The following is a 23,097-nucleotide window of genomic DNA, read 5'->3' as shown; positions in this document are numbered from 1 at the left end:
TGTGTCATACTATACCATGTCCGGAAAAAAAAAGTCACTTTTGGACTTTTATTTTGTTTGTTGTTTTGTATTAGTATGACTGCACGTACAAACTTGCGTGGCTTACCCTTAGAGGGATTCACCTTCGGAGGTCTCGCCCTCCGTGAACCACGTGGCTTAGTAAGGGGACTCGCCCTCAGTAAACCATGAACCTCGTGTGTTACCTCGGCGGGTAAACCATGAACCTCATGTGTTACCTCAGCGGGTAAACCATGAACCATGTGTGTTTCCTTGGCTGGGCTCAAACCCGTGTCTTCATGAGGTCGTTTCCAGCTCGGAGTCGGCGTCGTAGACCGAATAACCGCTTGAATTGGCACTGCATTGTAGAAATAAAGATTATTTGTAATATAAATGGATTATGCATATAACAATATAATGACACAGATAATTGTAGAACAATATACACTTCCTTTCATCCCAAACTGTATTTTTTTTTTTGTGTGTATATAGTGTGTGTATTTATTCATTGGTCTGACTTTTAAAAAAAAAAAAAAAAAAATGCTCTATCTCATTTTATTGTATACGTATTTGTGAACTGTGTTTCTATGCTGCTGTGGGATTAAACAAGTTTCATCCATCCGTCCATCTATTATCGCGCCCTTGCGCAGACCGTCCACCAGGGGGAGCTCTCGGACCGCAGGCCGGTGGAGCAGCGCCGCTCTCAGCTCCTCGAACATCCCGACCGGAGCCTTCAGCTCTCGGCCAAGGCTGCCCGGGTCTCCGCCGACCAGCAGCAGCCACCTTTCATCGCCCCCCCCCCTTTTTTTTTTGCAGGTGGAGGGAGGTGGGTGGAGGGAAGGAAGGAAGGAAGGAAGGAGGGAGAAGAAGAAGAAGCTCATGTGTATTTACCGACCGGTGCATCTGCGGGCGTAAAAACCGGGAACCGGGAGGACCGAGCGATGTCCGCGCCCGGTCCCACCGACCGGAGCTGCAGCCGGAGCGCGACGCCGAACGGAGGAGCTGCGCCCCGCTACCAGAACGGTAAGGCGAAGGCCGGAGGGAGCGCGGCTGCTTGTCACTCTCGCGTCAGTCCCGTCGTCTCGTCCTGCTGTCAATCAATCAAAGTCACGTTGAACATCTGTATTTGAACGACGTGATGAACTCGGAGGGTTCAGCTAGCCGGCTGCTAACGCATGCTAACGCATGCTAACGTCCAGAAGCGTTGTAAAACCCGGTGGAGTTAGCGGCTAACACGCTAGCTTTCTATGCTAAGCTAAGTGTTAGCTGTGTAACAGATTTGCGCATCATTGTTTCATAAATGTCTTTTTTTATTTATTTTTTATTTATTTATTTATTTATTCTGGAAGCACTAGATAAACAAAACACTTTAATTTAACGCGCACTGAACGAGTTGTGCTTGTTATTGATGAGTTGTGGATGCTAACAGCTGATGGAGCTCTCTGATAACTGGTCACTGGATTATCTCTCAGCTTTTAGATCCACAGGCTTCATTTAAAACGACTTTAAAAAGGCGGCAGTGGAAGGAGAAATTATTGTCACTAAGTCTTTCCTCCTCCTCCTCTTCCTCCACCTCCTCCACCACCTCCTCCACCTCTTCCTCCACCTCCTTCCAGGTCCGGTGCAGACCTACCCATCCATGTACCCACCCAGCGGCTACTATGGAGCCCCACCTCAACAACAGAGCTACCCCACCATCCCCGGCCACAAAGCCCCCGTCACGAACACCGCCCGCAGTCCAAACTACTACCAGAACAACCAGCAGCACCACCACCACCACCCTCCTCAGCACCACCACCCTCCTCAGCAGCACCACCCTCCTCAGCACCATGTAGCACCCTTGCCATACAGTGCTCCTCCATCTCAGCCGTACCTCCCCTCTTCAGCACCTCCACCATCGACTGCCCGGTACAACCAACAGCCGTTGCAGCAGCATCCACCCTACGCCACCCCGGGGTCCTACTACGGACAGCAGTCGTACCACGCTTCCCCTGCGCAGCCCGCTCAACAACAACAACAACAACAACAACAACAGCAGCAGCACCAGCAGCCCAGTTTGGTTCCCGCGCCACCGAGCGGACCCGGAGCTCCCCTCTACCCGATTGTTTCGTACCCGTCTGCGCCGGGAAGCAGCCAGTATGGCACCCTCAGCTCCTCCCAGAGCACCCCGACGCCCGGAGTCATGGCCACCCAGAGGGGCGCGCCTCTGCATCAGTACAGCGCCGCGCCTCCACCTTCCTCCTCCTCCACCTCCTCCTCGGCGGTGGCAGTGCAGCCCGGGTACGGCGCGGCTCCTCCCGGTCAGATGGCGCCGACGGTCAACGGTCAAGGAAGCACAGGTGTGTGTGTGTGTGTGTGTGTGTGTGTGTGTGTGTGTGTGTGTGTGTGTGTGTGTGTGAGAAACCATCAGCTGCATACACACACATAAACATATCAGATTTAAAAAGTTTGTTTTATTGCCAGTACAAAACTGCCAGTGTGCCGTTGTAAAATACTTTTTTTTTTTTTCCACGTCCTTTACTGATTTCTACCTGTACTGTTGCTGATAGTTGCACTTTTATTTAATTTAAAATTTAAATAAATTCACACATTTTTGTTTTAAAAAGAAAATAAATTGTGACATCAGTTGTATTTCCGAGAAAAGAAATCTGCCGAGCTCGGACATTTAACAGTGACTTTGTTTTACTGTTTTCCAGTCCGTGCTCTAAATTCAGCTCTTTTTTTTTTTCCCCCAGAGCATCAGACCTCAACACAGAAGTTAGATTAATAAACAGATAAGCCATGACATTAAAACCACTGACAGGTGAAGCAGAAAGTACAATAAAACAGCCCAGAAATAAATCCTCCCTCCACGAGGATTAAAATGTTCAGTTGTTATTCATTCTACGACTTATTTAAACGGTCCTCGTCGGAGACTGTAATTTGCGTTGTTGTTGAACTGTACCGGATTATTACTAAAGGGGTGTCCTGAATATTTTGTCCCCAGATGCAACTTTGTCCATCAATAAGTGCGGCTTTTTAGCAGAAAAAAAAAAAAAATGCTGCTGCTAATGTTATAACAAAAAAAAACATGTTTGAGGAGCAGCAGGCCGTGTGTGTTCAACCGCCACCTATTTGTTTTGTTATGCAAATTATTGTCCTTTACATGCTTCAAGGTCAGATTTTGCATGAAACCTAGAGACAGTAGATTTGTGAGGAAATTATGGAAAAGTTCTGATGCAAATTCTACAAAAAGAAAACTTAAATTTTCCATTTGTGTGGAAGGGCTAGATTTGTCCCACCGCTGGATTTAGTGATTAATATTTTTTTTTTTAGAAATAAACTCTCCCTGAATAAGCAAAAAAAAAAAAAAATAACATTTACGGAAAATGTGCAAAAAAATTGCATAAAAAACCCACTTTGATATTCCGTTATTTTAATGTCAATATGTAACACTTAATATGCAGATCTTGCGCTGTTTTAAAATTACATTAAAGTTAAATTTAAATAATACACTTAAAATCAAGCAACTAAAATGAGTGTGAATTCTGTGTGAATTAGAACAACTTCTTTTCTTTTAGCGTTTAAGATATCTGGAGGACTTTAACAGTCCCACGTAGCGCTCAGGTCTTCTGCTTGAGGACGGTGTTGTATAAACGCAAACCTCCATCTTAAAAGTAAAAAAAAAAAAAAAAAAACTCTCCTGTATTTAACAGGATTTTATATTTTCGGTTCTTTATTTTTTATTTTTTTACCCCCTGCAGCCCACCAACACTACGACCAGAGCCACCCGGCTCCTCTGAGCTACGACTCCTACAGCGGCGGCGCCGACGGAGACCGACCGCCCTCCAGAACACCTTCCACTTCAGTCCATTCCTCGCCGGGCCGCCACCACCAAGGTAGTTTCAACAATTCCCACAGAAACCAGGAGGGAAAAATCCCTCTTAAACCCGACAGACGGGTTCATATTGATCGGAGCCGAGACCCAAAACACTTTGTTTTTTTGTAGTTGAAAAGTCAACAAGAACACATTTTCCTGGTGAAGTGAAACATGCATTAGTTTGAGACGGTGTCATTTTATTTGTGTCTTGAATTTTGGTTCAAAAAGGGTCCAAACTTGTTTTGAAGACTCTTTCTTTTTTTTTTAACTTTGTGTTTTAAAGTATTATGATGGTTAAACATTAAGTCTCTGTTTTCTGTCTTTTCTGGTGCAACTTGTTCAGTGAGTCCAGTCCTACATACTGTGTGTGTGTGTGTGTGTGTCACATGCCCACAGCTGCACTGGAAATGTAGCACATGTTATCTGTTGCAAACACACACACACACACACACACACACACACACACACACACACACACACACACACACACACACACACACACACACACACACACACATTAATTGCGACCTGCGGATTTTGACCACTGTTACCTTTTACTGGCAGGTCAGGTCAATCGGACTCTTTCACCAGCAGCATTTGCATTTAAAAGTTATTTGGGTTGAAAAAAACAAACAAACAAACAACAACCAAAACAGTTTGCGTCCAGAAATGAGACATTTCTTCAGTTTTGTGTCATTAAATTTCTGCAGTAAAATGTGTCCAAATCAGTTTCACTTCTCGGTAATGTTGGTCTGAGGCGAACCGAAAACATGTTGCACAACATCAGGAGAAGACGACAAAACAAATTTTAATATGATGTCAGCAATGATGATTTTTACAAAATACTACGTTAATGTTAAAACCTGCCTTAGCAACATGCCTTGTTGTGACTTTCGCTCTCAGAAAATGTTCTCGGTCTATTTCTGTTTTGCTGGAGGTGTTTACGAGCAACGAAAACAAAGATCAACGAGCACTTTTCTCCGCGTGACCTCAAATGTGTCGACGGAAACCGGCGGCTCATCGTCTCTTTTGATAAATTAAACACACACACACACACACACACACGGTATCTTCTTCCTGATTGCTGCGACCCCCCTCCTCCACCCACCCACAACCCTCCACCCGTTTCCTGACAGTCACTCAAGTTCTTCTTATGTACCCCTCCCCTCCCCTCCCCCCTCCCCCTTCCAACAGGCATGCAGTACGGATATGTTGCTAATAGTGGAGCTAGCTCTGCCTCTGCCGCCACCTCGGGCCCCCCCGCGGCCCCCTCGTCATCCAGCTCTGATGATGATGATGAGGAGGAGGAGGATGAGGATGAGGAAGCAGGTCTGCTTTATAGCTTTTTACCTCCCTAATCCCTTTTGTTTTGTTTTTTGTTGCCACCGTCTCTCATCTCCCCCCATGAACACAACGTAGTTCTCCATAAACTGTGCCATGCCCACGTTACTTTCTGCATTTCTTCAGACTCCTTCCTCCCCCCCCCACATCCCCTCCATCTGTCACTGCTGCTGCTCCATCTGCAAAAACACCCTCTCCGAATCAGTCCCACCCACTCATCATCTGTGTCGTCTCCTTTTCTAATAGGCTAATCAGATTTCTTTCGTCCGGCCGTCCTCGCAAAGTTCACCCGTTGTGTGGCATACCCCCCACCCCTCACCCCCACCCCCTCTCACACTCATTCACTGTTAATGTTGTAAAGTCTGTGTGCATAAAATATTTTTCCTTCTCTCAGAAAAGGTGACCGGTAAGTAGATCAGAGTTTTGTTTTTTTAAGGCTTCTGTTGAGTTTATTTGTGTTATTTCATTTCTTTCATGTCAGGATTGTATTTTAATGCAGATGCAACTTTGTCCATCAATAAGTGAGGCTTCTAGCAGGTTATTCATTATTGGTTGACGAGGAAAAACACGTTTGAGAAGCAGCAGCAGGCCGTATGTTTTCAACCGCTACCGATTTGTGTTTGTCAGGCAAATTATTGGCCTTTACATGCTTCAAGGTCAGATTTACATGAACTTTGAATATACAAGGTTACACAGATTTGTGAGGAAAGTATGGACAATTTCTGATGCAAATTCTAAAAAGTAAACCAGATTGGGGCAGATTTGTCCCACCACTGGATTTAGTGATTAATCATTTTGATTAAAAAGTAGAAATAAACTCCGCCTGAATGAGTAAAAAAAATTAAATAATATTTACGGAAAATTTGCCAAAAAATTTATAAAAAACAACAACTTTGATATGCCACTATTTTAATGTCAATATGTAACACTAATATGCCGATCTTGCGCTGTTTTAAAATGAAAGTCCAATTTAAATAATACGAATAGACTTCAAATCAAGCAACTAAAATGAGTCTATGAATTCTGTGTGAATTAGAACAACTTCTTTTACGTTTCTTTTAACATTTAAGATATCTTGAGGACTTTTAACGGTCCCCACGCAGCGCTTAGGTGCTCTGCTCGATGACGATCCCGGAGGAGCCGTGTCATCAGCCAGAGGTTAACGTGTGTTTAAATATAGCCGTTCCCCCGCCGACAGGCGTGTTCGCTGACTCTCCCGTGAGGGAGCATCGTCAGCGCTGCAAGCGGTCATTAGCACATCTGATAATAACACGAGAAGCAGGTTTTAGCTTCATCCCTCGTGATGTCTCCACCTCCCCCCCCCCCCCCGGTAATATTAGTTGTTGATTTTCTAGAAGCCGTACCAATCCGTAAAGTAATAATTAAAATGATTATTTTATTAGTAATTAATTAAATGATCTTTTGGTCTTAAAAATATTAAAAATTATCCTCACAATCTATTAAATCCAAAACAAAATCCCAAACCCAAAACATATTTCATTTTACCGTCCACAAATAGTCACTTTAAAATAAACACCAGCCGGTGAATTAGTTGCGGGTTAATCTTCCTCATCAGCTAATTGATTAAAAGTCTTATCTGCAGTTCAATCGACTCACTGGAGTCGACCTGCGCTCGTTTCCTTTTCCCTTCGCTGTGTCTTGTTGTGTCTTCTGCTGAGCCAGCATTACCACCGGTGGCAAAAAAACAAAACCGAACGCCATAAGATGTACTCGGTTGTCATGGCGAGGCTGAGTTGTTTACTCAAATACATGTTGCATCACGTACATGCGGACTCCACTCCCCCCCCCCCCATCCACCCGTCCCCATTGTCACACTTACTGTACATAAATCAGAAAGGAGGAACCTGTCAGCTTTAATTATCAGTAATCTGAGGAGGGCTTCAGCTTCGAGGGAAAACAAAGTGAATTTATGGAGGTGTCAGGAGAATCTTGGAGGAGGAAGAGGAGGAGGAGGAAGGCTTAGCTGTCCTGGTGTCCTCCTCTTCCCGAGCTCATAATCCAGGAGTCTGCTGGTCCGATTTAGTCGGAGATAATTGGATCCCGTTCTGACCAATGAGCTCTCCGCCTGTCACGCCTCACTTGGCTTGTTGTTGATCTTTTTTTAGGTTGTTTTTTAGTTGTTTTTTTTTATGGCCCACTTGGATTAATGGGTTCATTTAAATATTCTGCCCATGTAATCCTTTTGGAAAGCCTATTCATTATTTGACATGCAAGGACACAAAAAAACCAACCCAAAAAGCATTTCATTTCCAAGACTTATGGCTTGTTTTTGTGTCTTGTTGAGATTTATTTTTGGACATTTGTTACTTTCATTTCATTTGATACTGAGGCAAAGAAAAAGTGAACTAGTCGGCAAAACATGCAACAAAAGGTTGCAGCTGAACTGCTGTTACATTAAATATATCAATGTATCATAGGACTCGTTGAATATTTGATAAAACTAATTTAATACTAATACTAATTTAAAAAAAACAAAAACAAGTACCACTTGATCCAAGGTGTTGTTTGTTGTCTTCAAGAAACTCGTGCAAATCCAGTTACCTTATTTAAACTGAACATGACCAGGAAGACTGAGGTTTTTTACAACAAACTAGGCCTCATGTCCGTCTCACTAGACCGAGCTGCCTTCCCGTTCATGAAACGGTTAAAAACCAGCTGTACCTTGACCTTGAGCAAATTATGTATAAATGGAGTCAAATATTAACCATGGGGGGACTTGAAATACCTTCTGAGGATGATTCTTCTATTCGTTAACTCTGCTGAATCTTGAATATTTCCTCCACTATATGTTGTAAATAAAACCGTTAAGTTTCCTTCTAAAGTCGACAAATTATTCAGAAAAAACTTGAATGAAAGTAAATTAGAGACTGAAGAACGGAGGAGCCGTGATCTTAAACCTCCACAGGTAAGAGTTCGAGATGATTATAATGACTTCCTGTCACATCGTCTTTGCTTTTCTCATATTTCCATCCTCCATATTTCCTGTCCTCGGGGCCCTGAATCTCCCCCACAAAGCAAAGTATGTGCGTTCGCTCGTCCTTTTCTTGGTTTTCTTTGCAGCATTCATGGCTCCGCCTCCTCCCCTGCTCCCTCTGAGGCCCGAGGGAGTCCCGGCACGGCACACTTTTCACGGCCAAACAAAAAGAGCTACTTTTGGTTCTCTTTCATGTTGTTGTTGTTGTTTTTTACCTTAACCCTCCTTCCTTCCTTATTAACTTCATCTACAGCTGCTGTCCTTCATTCTCTTTTATTCTCTTATTTTACTGTTCTACATTTCTTGAACTGTTTTTGTCCTCTTTCTTCTTCTCTTCCCATTGGTCATCTCTTTGCCTCTCAAGCAATCTTCAGCTTTTAACTTCAGATATTTGAATCCTGTTTGTTTTTTATTTCCTTTTTTTTTTTTCTCTCAGGCGGTGACACGTCCTCTTCCACCACCGGCAGTGCTTCTCCGGTGCCCAACAGCTATGATTCCCTCGAAGGAGGCAGCTATCCAGGTATAATCTTCATCACTGACAAAAAACACCAACTAAATCTGCACTATAACACCTTAATAAACTGTTATAATGTTCTTTGTGGTAACAGTTAAAAAAGAAGAAGAAGAAAAAAAAATGCATCGTAGACTTTATAAAATAGTCATGCAGCTTTCACAAAAAAAACAAAAAAACATGAATGTCCAGTTCAGACTGCAATGAAAGATATTGTGCAGTCTGAAACCGGCATGACGGAAATAAAAGCTGGAAAATCAAAACTTTAAAAAACATCACCGACTGATTTCTACTTTAAAAAGAAACATTCGAAGCAGTTTTAAGAATAAAAAAATAAGTGCATTTTGCTACTTTTAATTATAGACATGATCAGCAAGTATCAAATATATATTTTATGCATTGATAGGGTGATGTGAAATTGTAAATTGCCGGAACGCACTGTGATCTTTTCATCTTTCATAATCATATTAAAACCTGTGAAAACCTTTTCCCCCGAGTCTTAACCTCCATCACATGACTCTCTAATGCTGAACAATGTGTTGTGCCCAGATTCCATGCCACCTTCCAACGATATGACCAACCAGCCTCCGCCCTACGGTAGCTACGGTTACCCCCCCAGCATGCAGCCGGCCTATCGGCAGGGGCCGCCCGCCCTCGCCGACGCCTCCCCCCTCCCACGACCCGTACGGCCAGGCGAGCTACCAGCAGTACTCCCAGGTGAGGAGCGTCATGTTTTTAAATTCTAGTGATGGATTTTATTGTGAAAAACCAACCTGGATTCAACATTTAATCACTGCTACTGATAGAAAATGAATTTTTAATTATTTTTTTAAGTTGACGAGACCAAACTTCGAGAATATTTATAATATCTTTTGCATGTTTTTCTACTTTCTCGTATTTTGTAGACATACTGATTAATCGACAGAATAATCAGCAGATAACTGATTTGGTCGACTCTAATAGATTTATACTTTCCATGTGTAAAATCTCACTCTTACACACCAGGTGTTTTTGTTTTCCTGGAGTTTGTTGGTGTGTTTTTTATTTGTTTCAGTGATTTTTTTAAAAAAAAAATTTTTATAAAGCTGATACACAAACGTAAAAAAACAAAAACAAGTCTTAACTGTTTTGTTTTAATAGTGAATTTGAGCTGCTGTTTAAATCTTCCGTCCTCATCCAGACGTTTTTCTCTCCTCTCCTCGAACTCACTTTTCTTTTTCCGACCCCTCCCTTCTCCTTCAGCCGTTCCCCAACCTCTCCCAGCTGTCCGCGGCCCTCGGGGGTCTCAGCGGGGTGCCGGAGCTGGAGGTGGAGGCCCTGATGCCGATCAACCTGCTGCACGAGAGGAACCTGCTGCCCCCCAGACCTCTGGAGGCCCCCGAACCCAACCTCAGCCCCGACCTGAAGAAGGTCAACTGCAGCCCACAGTAAGTCAAGCGGTTATAACGCAGAATCTTATGAACTTTAAATTAGGAAATGAACGTATACAAATATAGAAACGTACAGTTATAGACGGGACGTAAAAGCCTTCGCGTGTCGTCTCATCGTCTCTCCGTCCTCGTGTTCTTCCCGTCAGGACGTTCAGGTGCACCCTGAGCAGCATCCCCCAGACGCAGGCTTTACTCAACAAGGCCCGACTCCCTCTGGGCCTCCTCCTCCACCCTTTCAGAGATCTACAGGTACGAAACTCACCTCAGTAAAACACGCAGACACAGAACTTAGTTTTTTCTAAGATGGATGTTGCCGTCTTGGAGATAAATTAGCTGCAAATATTCAGATTTCTTTATTTTTTTTTTTTTTTTGGACTAAACCGAAGCCGTTACTACTTTGTGACTAAATGAAGAATCTTTAACTTTGACCGTTACTTTGCCCTTAAAATGAACGGTTTTGTTAAGAAATCTTTGTATTTATCACTTCTAAAAAACATTTCTTACACTATAGTTTGTTATAAAAACTCAGGACACTAAATACTAGTTACATAAATCATGTGCATTGTAGATTTGCTGTCAAAGAAGTTTCTTCATCCTTAGTCTTTTTTTTAATTTTTTTTTTAAATTTTTTTTTTTTTAACCTTGTTGCACTTTGATTTATTATTTAAAATTCAAAATATGCAGTGAAGAACAGGGGTTGCTTTTTTTTTTTTCTGCAAAAGAGGAACCAGTTTACAGATCTTGAGAGTATTTTACAGCAGACAGCTTTGCGATATAATTCGTCTTTATGAAAAGAAATTGGTGATTTTGACGCCATTTCCCAAACTGAACCCCGAGAGAAAGGAAACGATATTATTTAAAATGTCCCGGTCTTAACACCACTGAGGCAGTTACAGGTCTTTTGTGGACAGTTGGCAGCTGTTGTTACGGCAGCAGGAGGACGATGAGGTGAAAGATAAATACGCGTATTTATAGAAGTGTCAGGTGACGCGGTGTCGGTAGGGACGACCTGACGGACAGCAGGGATGCACTGATACCTCGTGGATGGCAGAGCAGGAAGTGAACACCAATACTTTGAATGCAGCTCAATGGCTCGGAAAAAAATGATGAAATGCTCCGGTGCGTTGCAAGGGGACGGGAAAAAAAAAAAGACATAGAGAAACACATAGATTCATATTAATGTAGTAAAACAGCTGCGCAATCACGTGTTCAGACTCTTCAGCAGCTGTCGGGCTGCACTGCTTTCATACGAGATAACTGTTAACGCAGCTTTCACACCACACAGCTCCTGCAGTTGTGATCATTTCTGTTTTGTAGTGTGAAACGAGACGTTCGTTCTCCTCCGTGGTTCGAGCGGTGAGTGTAGTACTTTCTGGGTGCTTCCTAAAAGTCTGAACATTTTTTTATTTTTCTTGGATCAGCCTGGTATCACATGTCAGATTATCCTCAGTAAATGGGACTTATGACTAACAAAAACAAACCAGGAGGAACATTTTTTTATTTGGTAGAACTGTACAATAACGGAGACAGAATATCCCGGGGACGAACGAGTCGGTGCCGTCGTGACTGATTGGTGGAAGACGTGGGGGGAAAAAAGTCAAAACATGTCTCAGGTGACTCTGCAGAAGTTCTCAGTTATACAAAAGAGGACAAAGGAAGGCAAAGATTCCTTCAATCCTCCGGGAAAGAGAAAACAAAGCCCTCTTCAGTCGTCTGCTGAGTCACAAGTAGAGGAATGTTTCCACACAAAAAAAAAAGTCACGGGATGAAAAGTTGAAAAGAGACTTGAAATGTAAAATGTTATGCTCACAAGATGCATTTTGTATTTTTTAGTTTTCTTTACTCTATCATTTTCGAACCTTTCTTTTCCCCTCCTCCTCCCTGCAGCAGTTACCGGTGATCACATCCAACACCATCGTGCGCTGCCGCTCCTGTCGCACCTACATCAACCCGTTCGTCACTTTCCTGGACCAGCGCCGGTGGAAGTGCAACCTCTGCTACCGGGTCAACGACGGTAAGAGTCCAGTCAGATGCTCTTTTTGTGCCCTTTTTGAGTGTTGGTTGCTGTTTTGTGTTTGTAATTACTTGAATTCTTCCATCATCTTTTTGTTCCACGTAGTCTTGCAAGATGTCAAACCTTATTTCATTTTTTTTCTCCTGCCTTGTTTCAGTACCAGATGAGTTCATGTATAATCCAGTCACGAGGTCGTACGGTGAACCACACAAGAGGCCAGAGGTCCAAAACGCCACCGTGGAGTTCATCGCCTCCTCCGACTACATGGTAAAAATGTCCACGTGCAGTGTGGTTGTTTGTCCACCAGAGGGCAAGCTTGCATTGTAGGAAAAAAAAAAATCACCCTATTAACCTTAAATTTGAAGAGGCTGCATGCATGAGAGTTGCCAATTAATGTAAATAATTCTGACATTCAGTCAGCTGATTTTTATCCTCTTCATCACGTCTCGTGCTCGGGTCCTTCAGTTGCGACCTCCTCAGCCGGCGGCCTACCTGTTTGTGCTCGACGTGTCTCACAACGCCGTGGAAGGAGGATACCTGAAGTACTTCTGTGAATCTCTTCTCGACAACCTGGAGAAGTAAGACGTCGATTATCGTAAAAGCCTTTAAAAGTAGCTGCTCCGTGAGGGAGAGCAGATGGTTTGCGAACACAATCCCAGCTCTTCGGTTGCTGACGGGATTGCGTTTTTTTTTTTGTTTTGTTGCTTGTTCAGGTTGCCGGGGGATACGCGCACCAGGGTGGGCTTCGTCACCTTCGACAGCACCATCCACTTTTACAACCTCCAGGAGGGACTGTCCCAGCCGCAGATGCTGGTGGTGTCGGACATCGACGGTAAGTTCGCTCCGTCAGCAAATTGGTGGAAGACGTATTGATCTGATAAGACCTTCAATTCACATTTAAAACTTTCAGAAATATAAAATGTCTTGAGACGTTATTTAGATTTCCCTTAGAAAACTGAATGCACTTTCTATGCGGTTTTATTTATGGATTAATAAACTGTGTTAGTATTATGTTTTTGTTTTGTTATAATGTCTCTTTCTTTTTTTTTCTTTTTTTGCAGATGTCTTCATACCATCCCACGACAGTCTGATAGTGAATCTAAAGGAGAGCGCCGAGGTAGACTTCTCTTTTCTGTGTCCTCTCTCCTCTTCTTCATCTTCACGCCCCTCGTCTCCTCTGCCTCTCTTTCTGTCTCGTTCTTTACTCGTTTCGTACGACGTGCGATTAAAATGCTTGGTTACCGTTCAGAGTAGATTTAACTCGGTAAAAAGGAAGCAAATATGAAAAAAAAAAAGAGTTCATCCAAAATGTCTGGTAACAACAAGTCCTTGATGGTTTTTGTTTGTTTGTTTCCCGTCATTACTCCCTCCCTCCCTCCCAGCTGGTGAAGGACCTGCTGACGTCGCTGCCGGCCATGTTCAGCCAGACCAGGGAGACCCACAGCGCCCTCGGTCCCACCTTACAGGCCGCCTTCAAGCTGATGTCTCCCACCGGCGGGCGCGTCACCGTGTTCCAGACTCAGCTGCCGACGCTCGGCGCCGGCAAGCTGCAGTCCAGAGAGGACCCCAATCAGCGCTCGAGCCCCAAGGTTGAGGATGTTTCTGTTAATCTCTTTGTTTTTTGTACATTTTGTCTTTTACCATTTTACTAAAATAGAAAATGGACTTCTGCTGTAAGAGTGATTTATTAAGCATAACCCCCCCCCCCCTCCCCAAAAAAAAAAAGCGTGACAAATGAAATAAGACCACAGACCTATGACTATGTGGATTTATTCCTTTCTGTCCTCGGTAGTGTCATATTTATATTCCCACTACGGACCTCTTTTATTACCAGCTGCAACATCACAACCGTATCTCTACAACCGTTTCAACTGAAGTTTCCCTTTTTTTTTTTGTGTGTCTTCCCGTTCCTGGAGATTTTTATCGACGTTCATCATCTCATTTTCCTCTTTGAAATAAACGGTCATGAAGTCACAGAAAAAGGGATTTCCAGAAGTCACAAATTCATCCCAATGAAGAACAGATGTGCTTCGTGCTCAGAGAATGTCACTTTCTGCTGGTTTTATATGCTTTTTGAGGAAGATTTAGAGGCTGAACAAAAACAAAAAACGTTGCACTCTTGTCAGCCAAACAATTTGCAGTCTGTTCATATCATACTTTAATCACCCCCCCCCCAAAAAAAAAACAACCCAGTAATTTCTTCAATATTGTGACCATCATATGGATCTGGCAGTAATAACTCTGTATGTTTTCCAGGGAGTTCAGCACCTCGGCCCCGCCACAGACTTCTATAAGAAGCTGGCTCTGGACTGCTCGGGGCAGCAGATCGGAGTGGATCTTTTCCTGCTCAGCTCCCAGTACGCCGACCTCGCCTCGCTGGGTGAGATACACCGACATTTCCACCTCACGGACTCTTTCATGACGAGCTACGTCAAAAACGAGGAAGAAACGATCGCTGTGGGGTTTGAATAGGTGGCCGTGTAACGTTTGTAGCTTCCACCTGTGCACAGATTGATTACTTTAGATCCTAAAATGCAAACCAGAAAAAAGATTTTTATGGGCAAATCGGAGGTCTTTGCTCCACAACTATACTCAGATTCTTCATCTTCTGGTTCCTGATCGTTGTTGTGCCAGCGTAACATTTAGTCCTGAAAGATTTGATCAAGACTCGGGTCTATTTTCAGGACTTATTTTTACACCTGTTTGCCTCTAGAAAATGTTCACCAACAGCTCACAGCTGTTTAAAAACAGATTTTGTCTCTCCTCCACCTGAATCTGATCTGAATCATAAACTACATCAATTCTGGAGACTTAAGAAACCTTAATAGTCTTTTTCTACACAGATTTTAAATTCGTCATCTGTATCTTGTTTGACTCCTTTGAGCTCTGTTTTGATCTCTACCAGCCTCTGATGTTAATATCTAGCCGTTTAGCTAATCAACTCTTATTTCCTCTTATATCCCTGTTCAGATTATATATATTTTAATTCATGTACGTTGCAGTGTTTGATGGTTAGTATGTTTTTTCTTTGATCTCATACGTTCAGTCGTCCCAACATTAACACACTTTAAAGACGACAGCGTTTAATACTCTTTAATAATTTGATTGAGTTGTAAATAAATGACCGTCCCGCTCCTCTTCCTCCGGCTCTTCATCAGCGTGCATGTCCAAGTATTCGGCGGGCAGCATCTTCTACTACCCCTCCTTCCATTACATCCACAACCCGACCCAGCTGGAGAAGTTCCAGAGGGATCTGGAGCGCTACCTCAGCAGAAAGATCGGCTTCGAGGCGGTCATGAGAATACGATGCACTAAAGGTGACCGGATCGGCCGTCGCTCCCGCCACATGTTGAGATATTTAATGCGTTGTGTGCTCTTTTGGAGCTTCTCTTACTTTGACTCCGCCTCCTCCACTTGCTCGCCCCTCAGGTTTATCCATCCACACGTTCCACGGTAACTTCTTCGTGCGCTCCACCGACCTGCTGTCTCTGGCCAACGTGAACCCCGACTCTGCCTTCGCCGTTCAGATGTCCATCGATGACTCCCTGGCCGACTCGTCTCTGGCCTGTTTCCAGGCCGCTCTGCTCTACACGTCGAGTAAAGGTAGACACACACACACACAAAAGAAAAGAAAAAAAAAAGATCCTCATCAGTCCTTTGTGGATGACGATTCTGTATTTTAACGTTCACAATAATATTGGTATGATTTTTTTTTTTGTGATAATGGGGCAGTATTCGGTCTTGTCGATGTGATGTGTTTTGCGGCGCAGCGGTGTGTCTTATGTTTCGTGCACAACTTGCACACAGCAGCAGCAGGATGTCGGCGTTAGTTCGTTAGAGGAGCAATGATTTCAATTGTGATCAGATGTCCAACAAACCACAGTAACGTGTACATTTTTTACAGAATATTCGAAGGTAAACTTTATGACATCCATATAAGTCTATAACGCTTATTATAAATGATCGAATATTTATTCCATATTTTAACTCTTTTATTTTATTTGATGTGTTTGTGTTTAATTTGATCTGTTGTTTTGCATTTTATTTCATTTTTAAATGACATTTTAACACGTTTTTTTATGATCTTTAATATCTGTTGTTGTGTGTGCGTGCAGCACAGCAATAGCATTGCTTGAATTATAAGCTGCTAAACGTATAAAGTTTATTATTATATTTTGTCACATCATCAAGCATATTATTGCCGAAATACGAAAGCATAGTGAGAAGAAATGTTCTTTTTTTAATTACTGTTCACGCGTCTCTCCCTTGTAGGGAAGCGGCGTATCCGGGTCCACACGATGTGTCTACCGGTGGTCAACCAGCTGAGCGACGTGTACGCCGGAGCTGACGTCCAAGCCATCACCTGTCTGTTAGCCAACATGGGTGAGTCCTTAACTATTTTGTAGCTTGTAAAACAAAGTGAATCACAATTTAGTAGCAGCGCTTGTTTGTTTTTTTTCAATGTGTCATAGTTATTTCAAGTATTGGATTGAATTTATCGGATTGTGCCAATAAAAACTTGGTCTGACATCCCTAATAAACAATTATATTTGAAATATGATTCTGGGCACTGAAATAAAATAAGCTTTTATTTTATGAAAACACTCCTTCAGTGTTTCGCTTGTTTTTACACAAATCGTACACAACTTAGACTTCCTGTTGACTATTTTTGCAAACTTGTCTTTTACTGTTTTTACTATTTTATTATAATCAACTCAACCTCAAATTTCTGTTCAGAGGAACGGAAGGAAGCAAAAATCCTCTTTAATTCATGTCTGCATCTTCCAGCCATCGACCGGTCGGTAACCTCCAGCCTGTCGGATGCCCGGGACGCCCTGGTGAACGCGGTGGTGGACTTGGCGAGCGCCTACAAGAGCAACGTGTCGAACCTGCAGCAGTCCGGGCTCGTCGTCCCGGCCGCCATGCGCCTCTTCCCGCTCTACATCCTCGCTCTGCTCAAACAGGTGCGGCGCAGAAAAAGACACACACACACACACACACACACACACACACACACACACACACACACACACACACACACACGCTTAAAACTCCCAAAAGAAAAAAAACCAAACACAATGAAACAGTCTGAATATCTGCAAAGGTGTGAGTTTGTGTACAAACACGTAATAAATCACTTTTAACAGGCTTCCTTAGGGATTTTTTTTTTTTCGATGCAGTTTGAGAGTCTAGAACATTTTACACACCTTGAAAACAACCTTTACCTGAACTACGAAATGTCTTCCACACACACACACACACACACACACACACACACACACACACACACACACACACACACACACACACACACACACTTACCCACTGTTAAATCCAGAGTTCACAGTCACAGACTCTGAATGACTGTATTCATCCACCCAGGACGTGTGCATTCATACACGCAGGGTGTGATCGCATTCAAACACCCACACACCTATTTTTTTTTTTAATTTGATTTCTCTGAGTCAAACGTCTGCAGCCGTTTACACCCTCGACCATTCATGAGTGTTAATGCGGCAAAGAACACAGAATAAAGAAGTACTTAGTAAATGACATCATCTGTGGCAGATTATTCCTGCTGATTTAAAAGGTTGAAATGTTTCTGAAACTTTATGTTCAGTTTATTAACATGTTTTTTTTTAAAGTGTGCACAGTGATTTTTTTTTTTTTTTTTTTTTTTTTTTTTTTTAGACTAAAGCAGCAAAAGACTTAAAGTTAAAGTCCTCTACACTCTCTACACATTCTCCATTTCAGTTCTGTTATGAGTTTGCTTTATAATGAACCCTGTTCTGTGACAGATCTCGAAAAAAAACTTCATTTCCCCATATTTTTTTTTTTTTTTTTTTTTTTTTATCTCATTGGGACTTCCTGGTAAAATAAAGGTAAAAGAAAATAAATGAATAAATGGTAGAAACAAAAGATTTGCCTTTCGTTCACAGAAAGCTCTGCGGACCGGCACCAGCACGCGGCTGGACGAGCGCGTCTTCGCCATGTGTGAGTTCAAGACGCAGCCGCTGCAGCAGCTGATGCGGATGGTTCATCCGGACCTGTACAGGCTGGACAACATGTCCGACCAGGTAGGACGCTGAACAAACACATTATGACACACTTACAAGTGAACAACTACACAGAATTTAATACCTTGAGAAGAAATCTGAGGCGCTCCAGAGAGTGATTAAAACCTGCCCTGACGTGTTGGCGTGAGTTTTAACTGTGACTGAATGGCAGTGAGTGATTAAAGGCTTTTTGATTAATTTAATTTGCTTGAGTGATTCAGATTTCAACTCAAAACCAGTTTGATCCCCAAACTGAAGAACAATTCACAACCCGAGCTGCACTCCACGCTGGCGGAATTTAATACGTATTTGTCATTTATTTAATAAATGATGAAATATTTATTCATTCAAATGTTAGTTTGTTAATCTGACCGGTCCCGTGTGACCTGCAGGGGGCGCTGCATCTGAACAACACGGTGGTTCCTCAGCCTCCTCTGCTCCACCTGTCCGCCGAGACGCTGAGCAGGGACGGAGCGTACCTCATGGACTGCGGCACCGTAAGATTTCAGGATGCTCCTCAAAATATGATTTTATATTCTTACTTCTTCTGCCGCTCCTTTCAAGTAAATTAAAGACAAGTTGTTTTGGTCCAAAAGAACAACAAGTGATAACTCCGGTATTGGTTCACCTTTTAAGTGTTTGGAAGATATGATTTCATTTAATTGGCATTTTTCCACCCCGACAAATAAAACACACAAAAAAAACTGAATAATTGCAGTTTTCTGAGAAGATGCTCGATATCTTTGCAAAGTATCTGTCAGAAATGGAAGATATTTGATGTTTTATGCTGTGATGCTGCTGAAGCTTAGTCATGACTCAGCAATTTTTTTTTTTTTTTTACTGAGCTGTTAACTTCAACGATCGTTGTGCTCTCCGCTCACCTTTCCAGGTGTTTTATCTGTGGATCGGTAAAAGCTGCAACGGCATGTTCATCCGGGACGTTCTGGGTTGCCCCGACTACGCGTCGATCCCCCCCAACATGGTGAGCACAACAAACAAACGAACACGAGGCGATTGTTCGTCTTTAGAAGAAAAAAAAAAGCACATTCATATTCAGTCCACATCCATCATATCAGGAAAAATACAGAGAATAAGTGTGATTTAGGGGAAATGGATATCTGTACTGACAGTCCACGTTACCGCCCAGCTGCTGGGTGAATGATGCAACGCAACCTTGCACACGTTTCCCTGAAAAATGACTTGCAGTTGTTCTGCACAATGAAGGAAGGAACTCTGTATTTCTATTATTCTCTCTGAAAAAACAAAACAAAACAAACATCTGATGCAGCAAAAACAGATTTGCTGGTTGAAGCGTTTGTGCAGCCACCTAGAACGTTCTGTCGTTACCGCACGCCGTGGGCGTCACGGCAACACCCAGAGCAAAAACAGCGAGTGTCAGCGCTCGTTTGTGCTGTTTATTTTTTATTTTTTTCTAGCGACGAGGTCGCCGCGTCCCAGAGTTACCTAGAAAACCCTCTCAGTCCCAAAAAAAACTCCCACAGGCATGTTTTTTTTTGTTGGTTTTTTTTTTTCTGGCAGCCGCAGCGTGCAGCCGCGATGAATCTGCATTGTTCTGAAAACACGACAGTGAAAACAGCATGTGTGATGTTTTGGTTTCTCTCTCTCTCTCTCTTTCTCTTTCTCTTTCTCTTTCTCTTTCCACGAATCCCAGAGTCACATTCCTGAGCTGCAGACTCGGCTGTCCGAGAGGCTGCGAGCGCTCCTCGACTGGCTGCAGGACAACCGGGCGTTCTGCTCCTCCGTACACGTCGTCAAGTGAGCGCCGCCGCACATCTGGATTCGCGTCGGACTTTTAGCTCGTGTTGTTTTCGAACGTGGGCGTCATCGTCTCGCATTCGGATGTTGTTGTGCCACAAAGTCGGACGGGGAACGTATAAGAGCGCAGTTTTTCTGTGACCTCGGCGAGTTTCACTTCATTTATCGTCATGCGGTACTTCCTGGGAAAAATAAAAAAATAAGGAGTTCATCTCATTGAAGTACAATTAAGAGCCTGAGAAGATTTCAAAAAGTTTTTTTTTTTAGAGCACTAGATATATTTATTAGACTCCTCTTGATGCCGTGATATCGGTGTGGAATCAGTAAAGTTTTAATATCGTAATCTAAACGAGCACGAAACACTGATGAGACGAACTTTAGTTTTTGCGGATGTTTTGGTCTTAAAGCAGAGTTTAAGTTTTGAACTGATGGTGGCGCTAGAGGGGGAAAAAACGTTTTTTTTTTTTTTACAGGTCAACCGATGAAAGAACACAAGTTTCCATCTGATCATAAACTGCGGTGGACAAAACTATTTTGTCTGAGACACCTTTCCCGCCTAAAAAACTTTAAATTACCTCATAAAAATCCTTAAAAATAACATCCACGGCTTCTCCCTCATTGAAGATGTCAAGAATCTACGAATATTCAAATATATTTCATTCGTAAAGTTTTAACCTTTGGACACGCGATGAGTTTCATTTCTTAGTGTTTGGACGCTTCAAGTTTTCCCGCATCATCGTTTTGCGCAAGTTGAAAACTGGACCAACATCGTTTGTGATTTTCCGAATCAAGCTTGTAGCCCCGCCCCTTTAAATCCGATTGTTTTTTTTTTAATGACCAGAGAAACTTTGCATTTTTAGCATATAAATGTAAAAAAAAAAAAAACAACAGCCTTCAAGTGTCAACAAACTTTTTTTTTTTTTTTTTTTTTTTTTGCACAATAAAGTTTAAAAGTTCAACCGTAGAAAGAAAAACCCGTTTTTGAAGTGGAAAACAGTAATTATCTGTTTCACCTGTGAAGCCTCTGGTTCAGAGTTTACATCCGTCCTGAAGGGGAAACGTGTTCTCATGTGACGTCTCTCCGGGAGAAAGAAAGAAAGAAAGAAAAACACAAAAAAAAAAAGCTGCTCTCGCCGGCTCTGAACACTAAACAGGGTGTGGACGGTTTCATGTTAAAGAAACCCGACCCGAGGTTGACACCAAACTATTTCCAACGTAAACAGCCAATCAAGCAGTGAGGTCACTGATTGACAGCGGCGGTATGAACGCATTGTTTCCGTATCCTCTCTCTCGTGTTAGATTTGACATGTTAAAGTTGCTGTAATTTAAAAGAGGAGCTAAAAAACAAAACAAAGCAGCGGTCGGGTCTCCATTCGACCCCCAAACAGGTTTTTCCAGCTGTAATCATTCACTCCAATGAGCTTCCAGTCGAAGTGGCACAAAGACAGAAAATACAGGAAGGTTTTTTAAAAAAAACCTCTTTAACTCTCTTCTTTGTTGTTGTTTTATTTGTTTGTTTGTTTGTTTGTTTCTCCTGCAGAGACGATCCTTCGGCGAACGCCACGTTGTTCCAGCACCTGGTGGAGGACCGGTCCGAGTCGGCGTCGTCCTACCACGAGTTCCTGCAGCACGTTCAACAGCAAATGTCCAAGTAGGCTCCCCATCACGCAGAGAGAGACAGAAAGAGAAAGAGAAAGAAAACCTCGGGCCGCTTAAGAATCCTGAAAACCAGAGCGAGAGAGGAAAAAAAACAACAACAAAAAAAAAAGGACTTTGGCCTCGTAGAGTGAGAAACTAGCGGGTTAGCCCGTCGCTGCCGTCGGACCGGTTCCAGCGAGGTGGGTTCCCTCCCCTTCTTTAAAAAAAAACAAAACAAAAACAAAAAAAACAAAATCGGAGCTCGACGGTTCAGTCGTGATCGGACCGAGGGGGAGGAGGGAAGTAGTTGTAGAAAAGAATAAAGATTTTACATAAATAAATAAGTGAATGAATGAAGGAACGGCGGCTTGATCGCCGCCTCTTAACCACTCGAATCCATCGCTCGAAGGGGGAAAGAAAGTCGAGCCAAGAAGACGCCACCTCAACACGTTTTAGTTCGGTTTTGTTTTCGTGAGCCTAACATGTAGCTAGTGCTGTTCATTATTATTATTATTATTTTATTTTTTATTTTTTTTTACATCATAATTTATTCCCTTCGGTTTAATTTGAAGACTTATATTTTTGAATACACTGGAGAAAAGGAAAAACAAGAAATCGGCATGTGCTTTGAAGACGCCGCTCGTCCGTAACCGGGGAAACGCGACTCAACGTCTTTTTGTTTTTTGGTTTTTTTTGGGCGGGGGGGGGGTTGGAAAAACCTCCGTCTTCTCTGCTCCGCCGTGTCAACTCCCGATATTTGTCGAGAATCAGACCCCCCCCCCCCTCCTCCCCCTCCCGTCGGCAAATCTTCTCATCGTTTTTATTTTTCCAGGCGCTAAACTGAAGTTGCTCTCCACTTTGTAACTACTGAAAAGAATCTTTTATGTGCGATAATTTATGAACCAGCTTATTAAATAAAATCAAAAACACAAAAAAATACAACTTGCTGATGTGATGTTGATTAATATGTGATGTTATCGTTATGGTGAGGCTACCTCACTTCCTGTTAGGTCTAAACCCCCCCCCCCCGGGCCTTTTACACCCCAATTTTTTGGTGACTTTTATAGCAGAAAAATCTCATAAAACAACAAAAATGGTTTGTCTAAACGTACAGCAGCATCAGAAAAGGAAATGATCAAACTCATCGTCCGGTTGTTTTCAGCCTCGTTCCAACCTTCAGACGACCCCCCCCCCCCCCCCTCCCCCCTCCGGTGTGAGAGTTAAGTTTGTTTTCTGTTTAGGAAGGAGCTGCGAAAAAATGCTCTGAAGGTAATCGACTGCAGTAAACACACAAACACGACTTGTTCTCCCAACGTATCTGGATCCCACATGTTCTCACTGCTGCTGTTCTCACGGGGAAAACAAATCTCAAATATTTCCTCTGTAGTCGGGCTTTCGGTTGCCAGCCAGCCGGGCGGGAGGCCGAAAACAACACGAAGCGATTCCAGTAGTTTGTATTAGTCACTTCAAAGCAGCAGCG

The 23,097-nt window shown here is 42.9% G+C and overlaps 1 protein-coding gene across 1 annotated transcript; it reads left to right on the top strand.

The window, feature by feature from the left end:
* Window positions 1-842: 842 nt before the first annotated feature.
* On the top strand, window positions 843-22,812 carry sec24b (SEC24 homolog B, COPII coat complex component). Its single transcript, XM_069169439.1, is given in 25 exon segments — window positions 843-1,020; window positions 1,614-2,336; window positions 3,741-3,875; window positions 5,051-5,185; window positions 8,629-8,712; window positions 9,253-9,371; window positions 9,373-9,420; window positions 9,946-10,130; window positions 10,280-10,382; window positions 12,021-12,147; window positions 12,305-12,414; window positions 12,613-12,725; window positions 12,861-12,979; window positions 13,209-13,264; window positions 13,530-13,736; window positions 14,404-14,527; window positions 15,306-15,464; window positions 15,577-15,750; window positions 16,420-16,530; window positions 16,936-17,111; window positions 18,087-18,224; window positions 18,596-18,700; window positions 19,093-19,185; window positions 19,876-19,979; window positions 21,520-22,812. Coding segments are annotated over 25 exon segments (3,645 nt in total). The 5' UTR covers window positions 843-938; the 3' UTR covers window positions 21,635-22,812.
* The last annotated feature ends 285 nt before the right edge of the window (window positions 22,813-23,097 follow it).

The sequence above is a fragment of the Embiotoca jacksoni genome, unplaced genomic scaffold (genome assembly GCF_022577435.1).
Source record: "Embiotoca jacksoni isolate LCO1_2020_lvr unplaced genomic scaffold, fEmbJac1.0.p SCAF_45, whole genome shotgun sequence".
NCBI lineage: Eukaryota > Metazoa > Chordata > Actinopteri > Embiotocidae > Embiotoca > Embiotoca jacksoni.
This window is presented reverse-complemented; position numbering and strand designations above follow the sequence as displayed.